The 12,338-nt window shown below is 34.8% G+C and overlaps 1 protein-coding gene across 1 annotated transcript; it reads right to left on the bottom strand.

Moving 5' to 3' along the window:
* Positions 1-7,405: 7,405 nt before the first annotated feature.
* LOC149580125 (uncharacterized) lies at positions 7,406-10,565 on the bottom strand. Its single transcript, XM_089789543.1, has 4 exons — positions 10,391-10,565; positions 8,541-9,995; positions 8,077-8,124; positions 7,406-7,966 (listed from the first exon to the last, which is right to left on the bottom strand). Exons 2-3 carry the CDS (start codon positions 9,706-9,708, stop codon positions 8,090-8,092), a joined length of 1,203 nt encoding a protein of 400 aa, XP_089645669.1. The 5' UTR covers positions 9,709-9,995; positions 10,391-10,565; the 3' UTR covers positions 7,406-7,966; positions 8,077-8,089.
* Positions 10,566-12,338: the final 1,773 nt, after the last annotated feature.

Raw genomic sequence — 12,338 nt, 5'->3', positions numbered from 1 at the left:
ACTACTGAAACTCCATGCCCTAGACAAATTCCTAACTGGACAACAAATTCCTACCTAGAGAAATCCCTACATCATTTTCAAACTGAACCAAAATTGGTACTCTCCTCCGTTCTTACTCTCCAACCCATTTCTGCACAAGGTAGGGACTCCAGCTCCTATAAAGCTCTTGTTCACAAGTTTGATGTAAAGTAAGCAAGCTTTATTTGCATATGTTTCTCAGCTTCGATATTCCAACAATTATAATTAGACATCAGGACTACTGTCATGCCTGATGGAATCTAATAAGATGCCCAATGTCCCAACATCGTTTTGTAATTTGTCTACATAAAAACAACTAGAAGCCATTACCTTAGTTGTACCAAGCTACGTACATAAGAGGAAGAATCATTATAAACTACAAGAGATTTACTAAAAGCCATATTACATAACTTAATTGCCAGTCTTTTGTAAAAAGTACAGAAGCAACATGATTCGGTTTCCGAGCACAACATACATTTACTTATAAGTCAAGATTTGAAATGTTGATATTGCTATCAGGATCTAACTGTGTAGTTTTTGGGTCAAACTCATTGACCCATATTTTATAAGTAGTGATTCAACATGAATCCATCTCTCATGAGAATAAGTGCAACACTTAGCACTCATTGGATCTAGGTGATGCTCACAGAGGTGACGCACTGGGACTTCCAGGAGGTCACCCATCCCAGTACTACTCCAAGTGTCCCATTTATTCTCAAGAGAGACATCCATCGCCCTTAGTATGTGGGGGTCAAAGGCACTGCGGAGGTTGTACGTCCTTTTTCCTTCATGGGGCGAGACGCACTCATCTGACCCATTGGTTGGTTTTATCTTGGTATTAACGAACATCACTACTCATGGGTCAATGAGTTTGACTCGAAAACTACACAATTAAATCTAGATAGCAATATCATAATTTGACTTGCCATGGAAATTATCTCTTACTTATCATTCGAAATGCTGTCAAAAGTCAATCATATGCATCGGTACCAAAACAGTAGACCATGTTAATGAAGAAAATATATGAACTCGTCAAATTGTTTGCAAAATATATCACATGCATAACAAACAGTGGAACATACTCGTGAAGAACAGAGATACACACAAAAACATCAGTAAAATATATATACGTATGATAGAGATTATATCTAAAACAAAATTTGGAAATATAAATAAATGAACAATCAATTGGTGGATGAGAAACTAATTACAGAAGAGGAACTCCAAAAACATTAGAATGCAACAGCATTCCAACTGCTGTTAATTGGCCGATAGAATATATTTTGTATAGGGTTTTGATCAGAAAGTGATCTCGTGCCACAAAACCCATCTTTTGTCTTGTAAACTGCACCAGAAATCCAGTTGAAAAGTAGAAAGTGTTGAAGAAATTATAATATCTTTGTATTAAATGCAGATCAAATGAAATTTGTTTTTTCTAATCAAATCAGATCTCCAGCAAAAGTATTAGCAACTGTTATGAAATCTGTTCCTGCCTAACTTGTCCTGCCTGGAGCACAGTATGATGTTCTCCTGTGGCCACCAAAGAGAAATGGAGGACGTGATTTCAATTTGTCCCACTTTCAATTGCATGAAATATAAACAGTGTGGCAGCAGTTTCAACTTCTTCAGCATTTGCAATGATCACAGAGGACCTCAGGTGTGTGTCATAGATTCACTGATGTATATTTTTTCCTTCCACTCATATTGGTTTGACAAGCAAGTATTTGGCATCATTTAGTTATGTCAATGGCAGGCCTCTATTGTGCTAAGAACGGCTGCACATGGTTCTCGTGCATGAGATGAAGCCCTACATGTACAATTTGTTGGCTAGAAATAGCCAATGCCTCACTTAAAGTTTTGCCCTTGAAGTACTTTCAAGATATTGGAGATTCATTTTTAAGCATGTCAAATGCTTGCAAATCTGCTATTTTAGGTCTGATAGACCTTAAATCTGTGATTTTTGGTTCGAATCTGGCTAAATATTCAATACTCCCATTAGATTCTTCTATTCTAACGCCGGTTTCTTCTGCAAATATATAGAACAAGCTTACAGGGTAGAATCCTATAAACAGTGAATTTGATTGCAACAAAAGGAAGGCCCAGAGGGTTTTCAGGGGATTGAAGAGGGTAGAATAGCTCAGGAGGCCACCCAAATTCTGCTGAATTCAGAATCTGAAGATGACAAGATTCGAAAGCTTGCTGCGGAGAACTTAATACAGCAGCTCTACAGAGATCGGTTTTGGTCTGTCCCATTTTCAAAAAATCTTATTTAGTAGGTTCCTTAATATTTTCCCTGCAAACACTCCTGAGTTCATTAGAGGTGCAGAGGGTCATTGTGACAAAGGATCAAACGATTGTGGTTGTTATGTCACAGCCAGACACTACTAACAAAAGATTGTAGTTGTCATGTCATAGGTGGCCACCCCTACTTTAAATTTCTGCTTGGCACCTTGCCTCTGACAGAATTGTAGACGTCCTCAACATTTCCTTTAAATTTTTAGTCTTTTGGCTTCTAGAACTTTACAATTGACGGAATCATACGTATCAACCACCTTGTCCTTCATGGGCTGGGAGCTTCTAGACTTGTCCAACTTTCTCAAATGTCATGTATCTCGAAGAGAAAAAAACCCATTGATATGGCTATGCCCGACTCGACATCATCTCTGTAATTCTATAGAGCTTTGTCTTTAAGTTTCAATTGCCTCCCTTCTCTCCATGGCCACAATTCTCATTCTAAGGCTACCATCTTCAAGGTTTTTCAAATCTTGGGAAATTATAATTTTAGTCTTTGCTTGCTTGGGCACGTTTCAAGGTTGCAATTATAGAGTACTTGTTTTCTCTTTTCTCTGAACTGATGTCAATGGAAGGATTTTTTCTATTTGAGATTCTTGCCTCATCAAATTTTATGCCTGTGGCCAATACAGGGTAGGCATTATGTGTAAAGCCAGGCAAACAAGTAAACGACCCTCATGAAGGTAGATAATATAAAATCTGCTGCAACAGTGTCTCCTGCTACTACTTTCCATTGCAAACATAACACAGAATGTCCTATACTCTTATTTACCAACAAAAATATTTTTGGGGTAGTAAGAATATAATCTATATTGAGCGCAAGTTGACCCAATCTTGATTATGACTTGAGAACCATATCTCTTCTTTACTTTGCGACCCTTTAACTTGTGAAGCATCGCAATCCTCTATAGTTCAATCAATTTGCATAGATAGATTGGGGTTTTACTTATTGCTCCAACAAAAAATATCACTTGAAGGGAATGATTGAAAGAAAAGAAACAATTATACTTGCAGAAGCTAAGAACTGCAGATGGAACCGTCAAGACAAGCATGAAGCTCCAACCTGGGAACCCCACACTACCACTTCGTCGTTCTCACTCAATTAACTCTATCTATGTCCTCTACCCTAAGCTGTTTGGTCACTGATTACCTGCTCATTCAATGGGCCCTACTCAATCAGATTTTTATTTTTTATTTTCCGACATTATTCTGCTAAGAATAATCAATAATAAGCTAGAAAAGAAATCGACCTAATTCCCAATTGTAAGTTTGGCACCAAGTCGTAAATTTTATGCCCTTCGAAACATCTTCACTCTAAACTCTACTCTTCCTTCATTGAAAGATAAAAAATTAAATATAACCACCAAATATACATACATTTACATTTAAAAACCACCCAATTGGGACTCGATAAAACAGTTCTATAGAATCATTCAAGAACAGTTTATAACTATTTCAATGTTGCAGTGACCTGCAGAAGAAGTGCTCAACGCCCAACAAATAGAAACCAAAAAAATCAAAAGTATCAGAGTGAGAAGCACTTGCCAAGTTCTTTGGAAAAAAAGTTCTCGATAAATTTGGGTACAAAGCAAACAAGCTAAGGAAGCTTCTGCTTACTTTCTTAAAGCCAGGAATCTCAAACCACCAACCATGTTGAACCCTGACTTGGCAAAAGAAAAATCAAGGCATTTCCTCTCTTTAAGTGTTGCTTGATTGTTATGATGATTTAAATCGATTTGCTAAGATTAGCTCTGTCAAAGATAGTGGATAATCAATTAGCCTTTCAATGCTCTCAAAATGAAACGTGGAGTAGCTCTCATAATGTGGAGCACAATGAGGAGTGAAATTTAGAATATATGCAGTTGACACCCTATGCAAAAATTAAAAGTGAATAAGTTCCCTTCCTTTTCCACCCAGAGTATGGACTAAATAGATGAGTGCTTCTAAAACTTCTTCAAAAAAAATTGATTTCCCAGATTTTAATAGTGGGTTTATCACATTTCTTTCACATCTTTGGGCGCATAGTACTTAAGAATGGTTAGAACTTCGTGTTAGCTTAACATATAACTACTAATTATACTGGACATAGAGGACCGGTCTCATATATTCTATTTCAGTTATAAAATAATACCTGATAAAAACATTTTATTGTTAAGAGTTTAAGATAAGTATGTATTAGTCTGAGGTATTTTCATAATTATATATATCACTTCAACTTCCAATATGATATTATAAAGTCAAGATGTGGATGAGCTTTGAAGTGGAATTTTGTATTTTAAATCTCGATTTTGAGATTTCACCAAGTGGCCAGTTGTTTTATACCACAAATTGAATGACCTTTTCCTTGCAAAAGGCATTTGAAGGGTTACAGTTAGGCCATCAGTCATCATGGACACCCATACTCTGTACTTGTAGTACACAACTATGTGTTTGATGTGGTTGCTTATGGGAGAAGAAAGACACGGTAATTGCATTCACTCAGTAGAGGAATCATTCTCATATAGCATGTACCATCCAGTGCAGGCACAACATCAGGTTTTAGTGCATGATGTTGTCCTATCATTCAAGCTCTTCTGTGCAAATTATGACTTACTGTCCTGCCAAGTCTCTGTGCTGTGAAGTCTACTCTCTCAAAAAAGATTTACCAACTTCATGAAAATCATCCACCACCACCCTCATCACCATAAACCAGTGTCCAACAGAATAATCAGGACAGGTGGGTGAGTGGTACTAGGAGGTCTTGTGTTGTACAAAACTGTTACAGTTCAATAGTATCGCTTGCTATGATCCTCCAAACTATTTACTTGCTATGACTAATATTTATGATGGAATACAAAGATTTCCAGCTATAATAGGTCACTCTATTGTTATAAAAGATAGTTCAATGATATAAATAATGGCACACTCATAAAAGCTAGGACATTGCTGTAAGACACGTTACTTGTATTGTTATAAAAGATTGATCAGAGTTGATGACTCAGATTTCAAATATATATTTTTAAATATAGGTCACAGTTGTTAGCATGTTTCAAAAACTTATTGAATGCATTCCACATTGAGAATTAATATTGTGATTTTCTAACAAGGGTTACTGGAAATTCGTTTAGACTTGAAATTATTCTGAAGGGCATTGCTTATTCTAGTGAACAGTCTCTACTCTCAAGAAACAGACATATTCTTTAGAATTAGGCAGAAAACGATTGTTAAGCACATGATGTTTTTAACAATCATATGGTTGTCACTTCAATTTTATGTAGTTAAGATCAACAATTCTCATTGCATGACATCATTCATAAAATATATGTTTGTAATTATTGTTGGAAGAAGGCAACACATAGAGAGAGACACTAAAATTTCTATAAGTTCAACCGATATTCATCATTGTGACATCAAAATCAAGACGGTGGCAGCAGTATAGAAGCAATATATATGGCATGACAGCAGTATAAGGTCAACAAAATTAATTGACAGAAGAAAATAGTATATAGGCAATAAACATTAAATCTATAAACACAAGATAGATAGGCAATGTCATGATCAATTCACCTCCAAAGTAACATTAGTAGGATCACTTATATGGCTTTACCATATGCAAGAACTGTACATACCCAGTGGTCTTTGGTTGGTGGACATATGAGCAAGAGATTAATTTGTTTGCTGAGTATAATCAAGGCTGATGGTTTTAGAATCTATTCTATGCAATTGCCAAAAGTGTAACATAAGCTTCAAGTATTCCCATATGTGCTACAGGATTTGCAATATCTTGACATTATGCACTTTTACACTTCATTTGCTCTAGCATCGAGCTTAAAATTAGATATATCTGGGATCTTATGACATGCAACGGATGGTAATTTGGTATCATGTTATTCCATTTTCTGATAACACACACACACACACACACAAAAATCTAAAGTTTAAAGGTGGGGAGAATCGCAAACTCATATATAAATGTCCATATTTTATATCTTTCCTAATTCGTACAAGAGCATCCAGATCTTACATCTTTCCTATCTTCATTGTAGTGAATATCATCGTGGATGTTTTATAAAATTCTAAATCCTAATAAATTGAAAAAGTTGTGATATTGCTTTGTTCTTTTTATCTCTTCAGATAATTGCTTTAAGGTTTTATAATATCAACAGATATTTCTTCTCAGCCACGTAGATAGCTATGATGCCTACAAGATTATTTAGGTGATTTGCCAAGGTTTGAAGTTTAAATCAAGTGGTCCTGTCTTCATAATTCTTTTAATCTTCTTTTGTGCCCCCTCATTCTAAGCATAGACTTAGAACTAAAAGCAAAGTGTGAACACTGGACAACCTGAGCCCACCATCAACAACTAGGGTAACAAATAACTAGCCCTCAAAAATCTTTGGCTATGGTCAAACAATTGTGCTTCATAGTCAATAGATTTATATAAGCAATATTGTATGAAGTAAAAGATTTTATTTCAAAATTGTTTATTAAAAAATACGATTTTAAATGTATAATACTGTACATTAATACATATTTTACTCATATATCAAATTTTACTCTCTAAAATATTAACCTCTATATAATGTTCTATCAGCATATCCTTGCACATTCTTCAAATGTGAGTGCTAATAATAATGTCAAAGAAGTTGGAATGATCATGTTTGTAGTTGTAGTGCTACCAAATATTATGTTCATGTCTGTATGGAAAGGAAGATCTCTCTAAATTAACAAGCATATGCAGAAAATGCACTTAAACGAATTCCCACTTTTGGCACAGAATTCCTTCCAAGACAAGATCACTTCTCACAAATACTTTGTTTCATTCTAAGGTGGCATTCATCTAGCCCATGACCTTCAACATATCATTATTTTTTAGACATTACAAGCTTCTTAAACAGATTGGACTAACAACATGCAAGGTCATAACAAAAGATGAAAGTGAACTCAAAAGTCGTAAATTGCAACTCAAGGGTAGTGTTTACAAAAAACAAAACATACCCCTATTATGAACCGTACAACATTAACCCAGGCATCCAGAATTAATATGAAATTAGTAAAATGATCAAACATGAATCGAGGTTTGTCTACAGCAACTAACCAATAGTAAAAGTTGAAATGGAACCAAAGTAAAGGTAATAATAATTATAAAGAAAGATTGCTTTCTGCTTTTTAAGAGATCAGACCTATTCAATTCGTTGATATGGTTGGTACTTTACAAAACCATCTACCCAAAGGATCAAACCTGCATTGAAACCTGTCTATAACAACAAACTAGTGGTAAAATATGAATTGAAATTGAAGCAGTGATCATAATAATTAGAAATAGAGATTGCTTTCTACTTTTTGCCTTCAAACCGGACAAGTTACAAAACTGTTCAGCCTCCTCTGTTCACACTTGTTTGCACTTGCAAATAGCCTCTGCCAGGTACTTCAATGAATATAAATGACAATTCTTCGCCTGTATGAATAGAAATGCAGGGCAAGATTTTCACTTGCCAATTTAGAATAATTTTCAAGTGTAGATCATAAAACAGTCTGCAATCTCTGTTGTAACAAGAATGCCAAAAAACTGCCTAACTTGATCCTTCTGCTGCATTCCTCTCATTTTCAGAGAAATTCATTTTTCCCATGCACAGGTTTAGCTTCTCGTCAATTGCAAGTTCAATATCCATTGTCTCTGTTGTAGTCAATCATGAAGATGTGATGCAGTACAATAGCAATATGATATATAGAAATATCATTAACAAGAGAAATCAAGTTAAAATAAGACTAAATACAAAGTATTACCTTAATGCATCAACTAATGCAAAATCGATATTGTATCAATGAAGCCACCTATCACATGGAATTAAACTTGATTAGCAACCTCCAAGAATAAAATGAAAACTCTTACCAAATAAGCTCATGTTTTTCAACTTCAAAATCAACTAATTTAATTTACAATGGAAAAGCCCACTACTTAAAAGTAAAAGCATCTTGTCTATATTTTAATAACCAACCCATCTAAGCGTTCATAAGAAAAACTTCTGAGTTGTCTATTTTAACTTCTCTTGGAGCCAATTTGTCACTGCAAGTTGCTTCGTATTCTTTTTCATTTCAATTTTTTGCTGTAAAAAAGATCTAGTTTATATTTACATTGGCAAAAGCCAGCAACGGTCAAACAAAAACTGATGTCATGAATTAGAGTTTTGTAACAAGCAATAATTTTCAGAGTAGAAAACAAAAAAAATTGAGATGAATTAGTGACATACTTGGATTAGTGTAGTTGGTGGGAAGTTTGGGATTTGACCTCAGAAGCTCCACAATACTTGCTAAAGAAGAAGCTCCTGAAGCCACTTCAACCATATTCTTAACTGTCTCCTCCACTGACTTGAACTCATCATGAAATTCAGTGCCCAGCAACAAAGTCGAGAAGCTCTCATCCAAAATAACACTAACCCACTGCATAACTGAAACCAACGAAGGCACCCACCTGGGAACATTAACTGCTGGAAAATCCAAAGGTCCCGCCAAGTGGCAAGATGAGTAAACTGCCAACCATTTTAATAGGTACCTGACCAGCTTTAAAACCTCCCTGCTGTCAATCCGCCCAATAACCCACCCCAATACATTCTCATCAACTGATGCTGATACCACAAAATGCAAACCGAAATCAGTGGCTGAAAACCTGTCAAAAGCAGTGGCTACTAGCAGAGCAGTCTGCTGAAATGCAAAATCGTGTTTTTTGTGTTGCTCCATCTCCAGTGCCTTCAAAGCTTGCTGCTTCCGATCCCTTCGGAAGGAGCTCATGGTGTTATCATTTTTTGAAGGACAAAGAAAATAGGTTAGAATGAGCAGCAAATCGGATGGTTGAATATCAGTCATGCTTTCCAGCATGAGACATAGCATGTCACTCCGCTTCGCTTCCCTCAGTTTCTCAACCAGGTGGATGTGTAAACACAAGCTGGTGGATAAAGAAAGCCCAAGGAGAAGCTTCAAGGGCTTCCACAAACTCAGCTCCACACAAAATCTCACCACTTCCTTAACAAGCTCCCGACTCAGGTAAGGTGCCACCTTCTCTAGCAAATTAAGGGTGTTCTCTGGCTTATTACTTTTCCCTTCCACCTGCTCTTGCACCATGTTAAGCAAAGGGTTTACGAGAGCAAAAAACGTTTCGGTGGTTAAATTAGCCGGGTTGGTAGAGTGAAGATTTCGCAGCATCTCTGACTCTGCATTAATTAGCTGTTCGTCTTTATCAGAGGTTTTCCAGGTGGAAAGTTTCCTCAAAGGTTTATCTGTATCTGTGACTGTGGTTGTGGTTTTTTCTTCGAAGAGACTATGGAGGATGGCATCGCCATTGAGAGTGAGAGAACATTTTGAGCTTCCCTCTACCTCTTCTGTGGCTGCCCTTCTTACAACATCCAGCAAATTAACCATCATTCAACTGTAAACGGAAATACTATTAAGTCCTGGTTGTAAACCCTTTGGAGTTTTTCTCACCCCTAAACAGCTTGATAATATCGATTTCGCTTTAAATCACAACTTGCTACTTCTGGCACGGTTCAATTAGAAACCCTCACAAATTACTGCTTATGACACTGCTCAATTAGAAACACTCTGCTTCTATCTTTAGCCCAAAACGGCGTAATTGTATAATATTTCAATTCAAAACACAAGATTTCTGTTCAATCCAGCAGTTTCCAGTAAAAAGAATAACCGCCAATCCTCTGCATTAAATGAAGAACTCTCAGTTCTTTTCATGTGAGAAGGAGAAGGAAAAACAAAAGCAAATGAAACCCCAAGAACCCAACAAAAGAACTGTGAACTTTAAATAGATAATCACTGTTTTAGGCCATTTCATATCTTTAAGTAAGCAAATTACACCCCAGGATTCCAATAAGATTATGTCTAACACTGCATTGATCGGACTCTGGTTTCCCGTGTGGAATAAAGTTTATATATCATAAGGCATTGGTAATTGTTCAGCTCAATCCCAAAATATGAATTCACGCAGAAATCTACATCCCTACCGGAAATAAATAAACACTCCAACCAAATAGAAGCATTACACATAAATATAATCTTCTGTTAAAAACAGGAAAAACAAACAAGAAAAGCAAACCTGTGTACTCTTTGTCATTGAGAAAGCCTCCTCGCGATATATTCTGAGCTTTACGCATGCTTTTGCTTGCTCCCAATGCTGCAATCTACCTCTCCGCAACTCAATAAGGGCAAAAATTCGACCTACCGTAAAACAGGAAGAAACATACCCAGCAAGAAGTGAAGACGGCAAGAATGCTTGCCGAGCCCTGAGGTTTAGGTTTAAATTGCACTTGATTTAATTTATCTCATTATTTAGCTTTTTAGATTTTGAATGTGTTTTTAAGAAAAAAAATAATGAAAATGAATATAATTGCAAGGATTGTTTGATTATTTAATTTAGTCTATAGGTTATTTGTGGGTTCTGGGAATTAATTTTTTTATTGGAAAATTTGTCATAATTCTGGTAAATTTAAATTTTCTGATGTCTTATTTGCTCACTACCTTAAATATACTTGAACCGAACATATCCGTGTGTACATTTTCACCATGATTTATGATCATCATGCATGTTCGTGCAATTCTTATGGTACCATAGAATTCCACTTTTAACTTTACAAAATTGAGGATAATCTCACTTAAGATGTGTACACCTATGGCAAGTTTTTTTTATGTCTTATTTTTATTACAATGACATTAGAATATATTAATATGATCAGTGTTCTAGTTATAATTATTAAATTTATATAGAAGTTTTATTTTATCATAGTTTCACACTATTTTCTAATTAATAATTTAAAAGTAAATGAAATTAAATAAATTTTAAGAATTAGACTTTATTTATTTGACCTATTATAAATGTGTGAAATTGTTTGAACTGTAGATTTTTATTTTCATTTATTTTAATACTCATTTTACATTTATAAAAATTGCATCTCCTATCGGTGCAATCGTTGCATGCACAAAAGCATGTGACTGCTAGTTTATCATTGTAGGGATTAGTCTCATTCTAATTCTTTTAGGGTATGTTTGGTTACTGGAATAGGAATAGAAAATTTGTAATACATTTTCTATTTTTCGTTTGGTTAGTCAATTGGAATATGTAATAGGAATACATATTCCCCTTTTGCCTCTAAAATGAGTTTATACCCATTCCAAAAAATAGTTGTTATTGGAATAGTAATTCCTATTTCCAATATGCATTTTTATTCTTATTCTTATTCTTATTCAAGTTCTTAGAGACTAGAACAAATGTGGTTCATCTTTAAATTTGAAAGATTAGAGATTGTGTATGGAGCTTGTTTTTTTCTTTTATTTATAATGACAATTAATTTTTTTAGACATTTGAATTAAGGTCAAGGGGGTATTAAAAAAATCTTCTTTTTTCTGGTATTTAGTGTTGGTAAAAAAAGATATTTTATGAGTATGCAACATTATAGTTAAATTTAGATACTTGTATATTCTTAATAAAAAAATTATTCATTATTGTACACAATCTATGAATATTTGAAGATGGGTGATATACAAGATGTTCAAAGTAGAACCCGTTAGTAGTAGAATATAATGCTCTAACATTAATGTGTTCTAAATGTTCATGAAAATGATGTTTGGATGGTTTGAAAGCTTGTGAGATGTCTTGATTTAGTGTCTTGTGACTTGTCTTTAAATTTGGCATCCTAGTTTGGATGTTTTTGTTTGCAATTTGATAGACATCAATAAAGTGAAAATGGGATTTAAATAAAGTGGACGAGATTACATGGAATTATGTCTAAAAGATATAAATATGGTTTAAACTAAGGTGGGAAAACAACTATAAATCAAATTGGGCCTTGAATGTAAGAGTTCAATTGACAAGGGATAGAGGAGATCATTGAGTGTGCACTAGAAACCATTCAGTTAACCACCAATATGACACACTTGACATGGTTAAAGTGTGTTAAGTACAAGTGATAGAAAGTTGGGTTTATTATATTGTTATATATATTTGTTTAATAAACAAATATTAGTTTAATGCTAGTAAATGAATATAT

Source organism: Cupressus sempervirens, chromosome 1, assembly GCF_028749045.1.
Source record: "Cupressus sempervirens isolate cs-2001-9-10 chromosome 1, ASM2874904v1, whole genome shotgun sequence".
NCBI lineage: Eukaryota > Viridiplantae > Streptophyta > Pinopsida > Cupressales > Cupressaceae > Cupressus > Cupressus sempervirens.
This window is presented reverse-complemented; position numbering and strand designations above follow the sequence as displayed.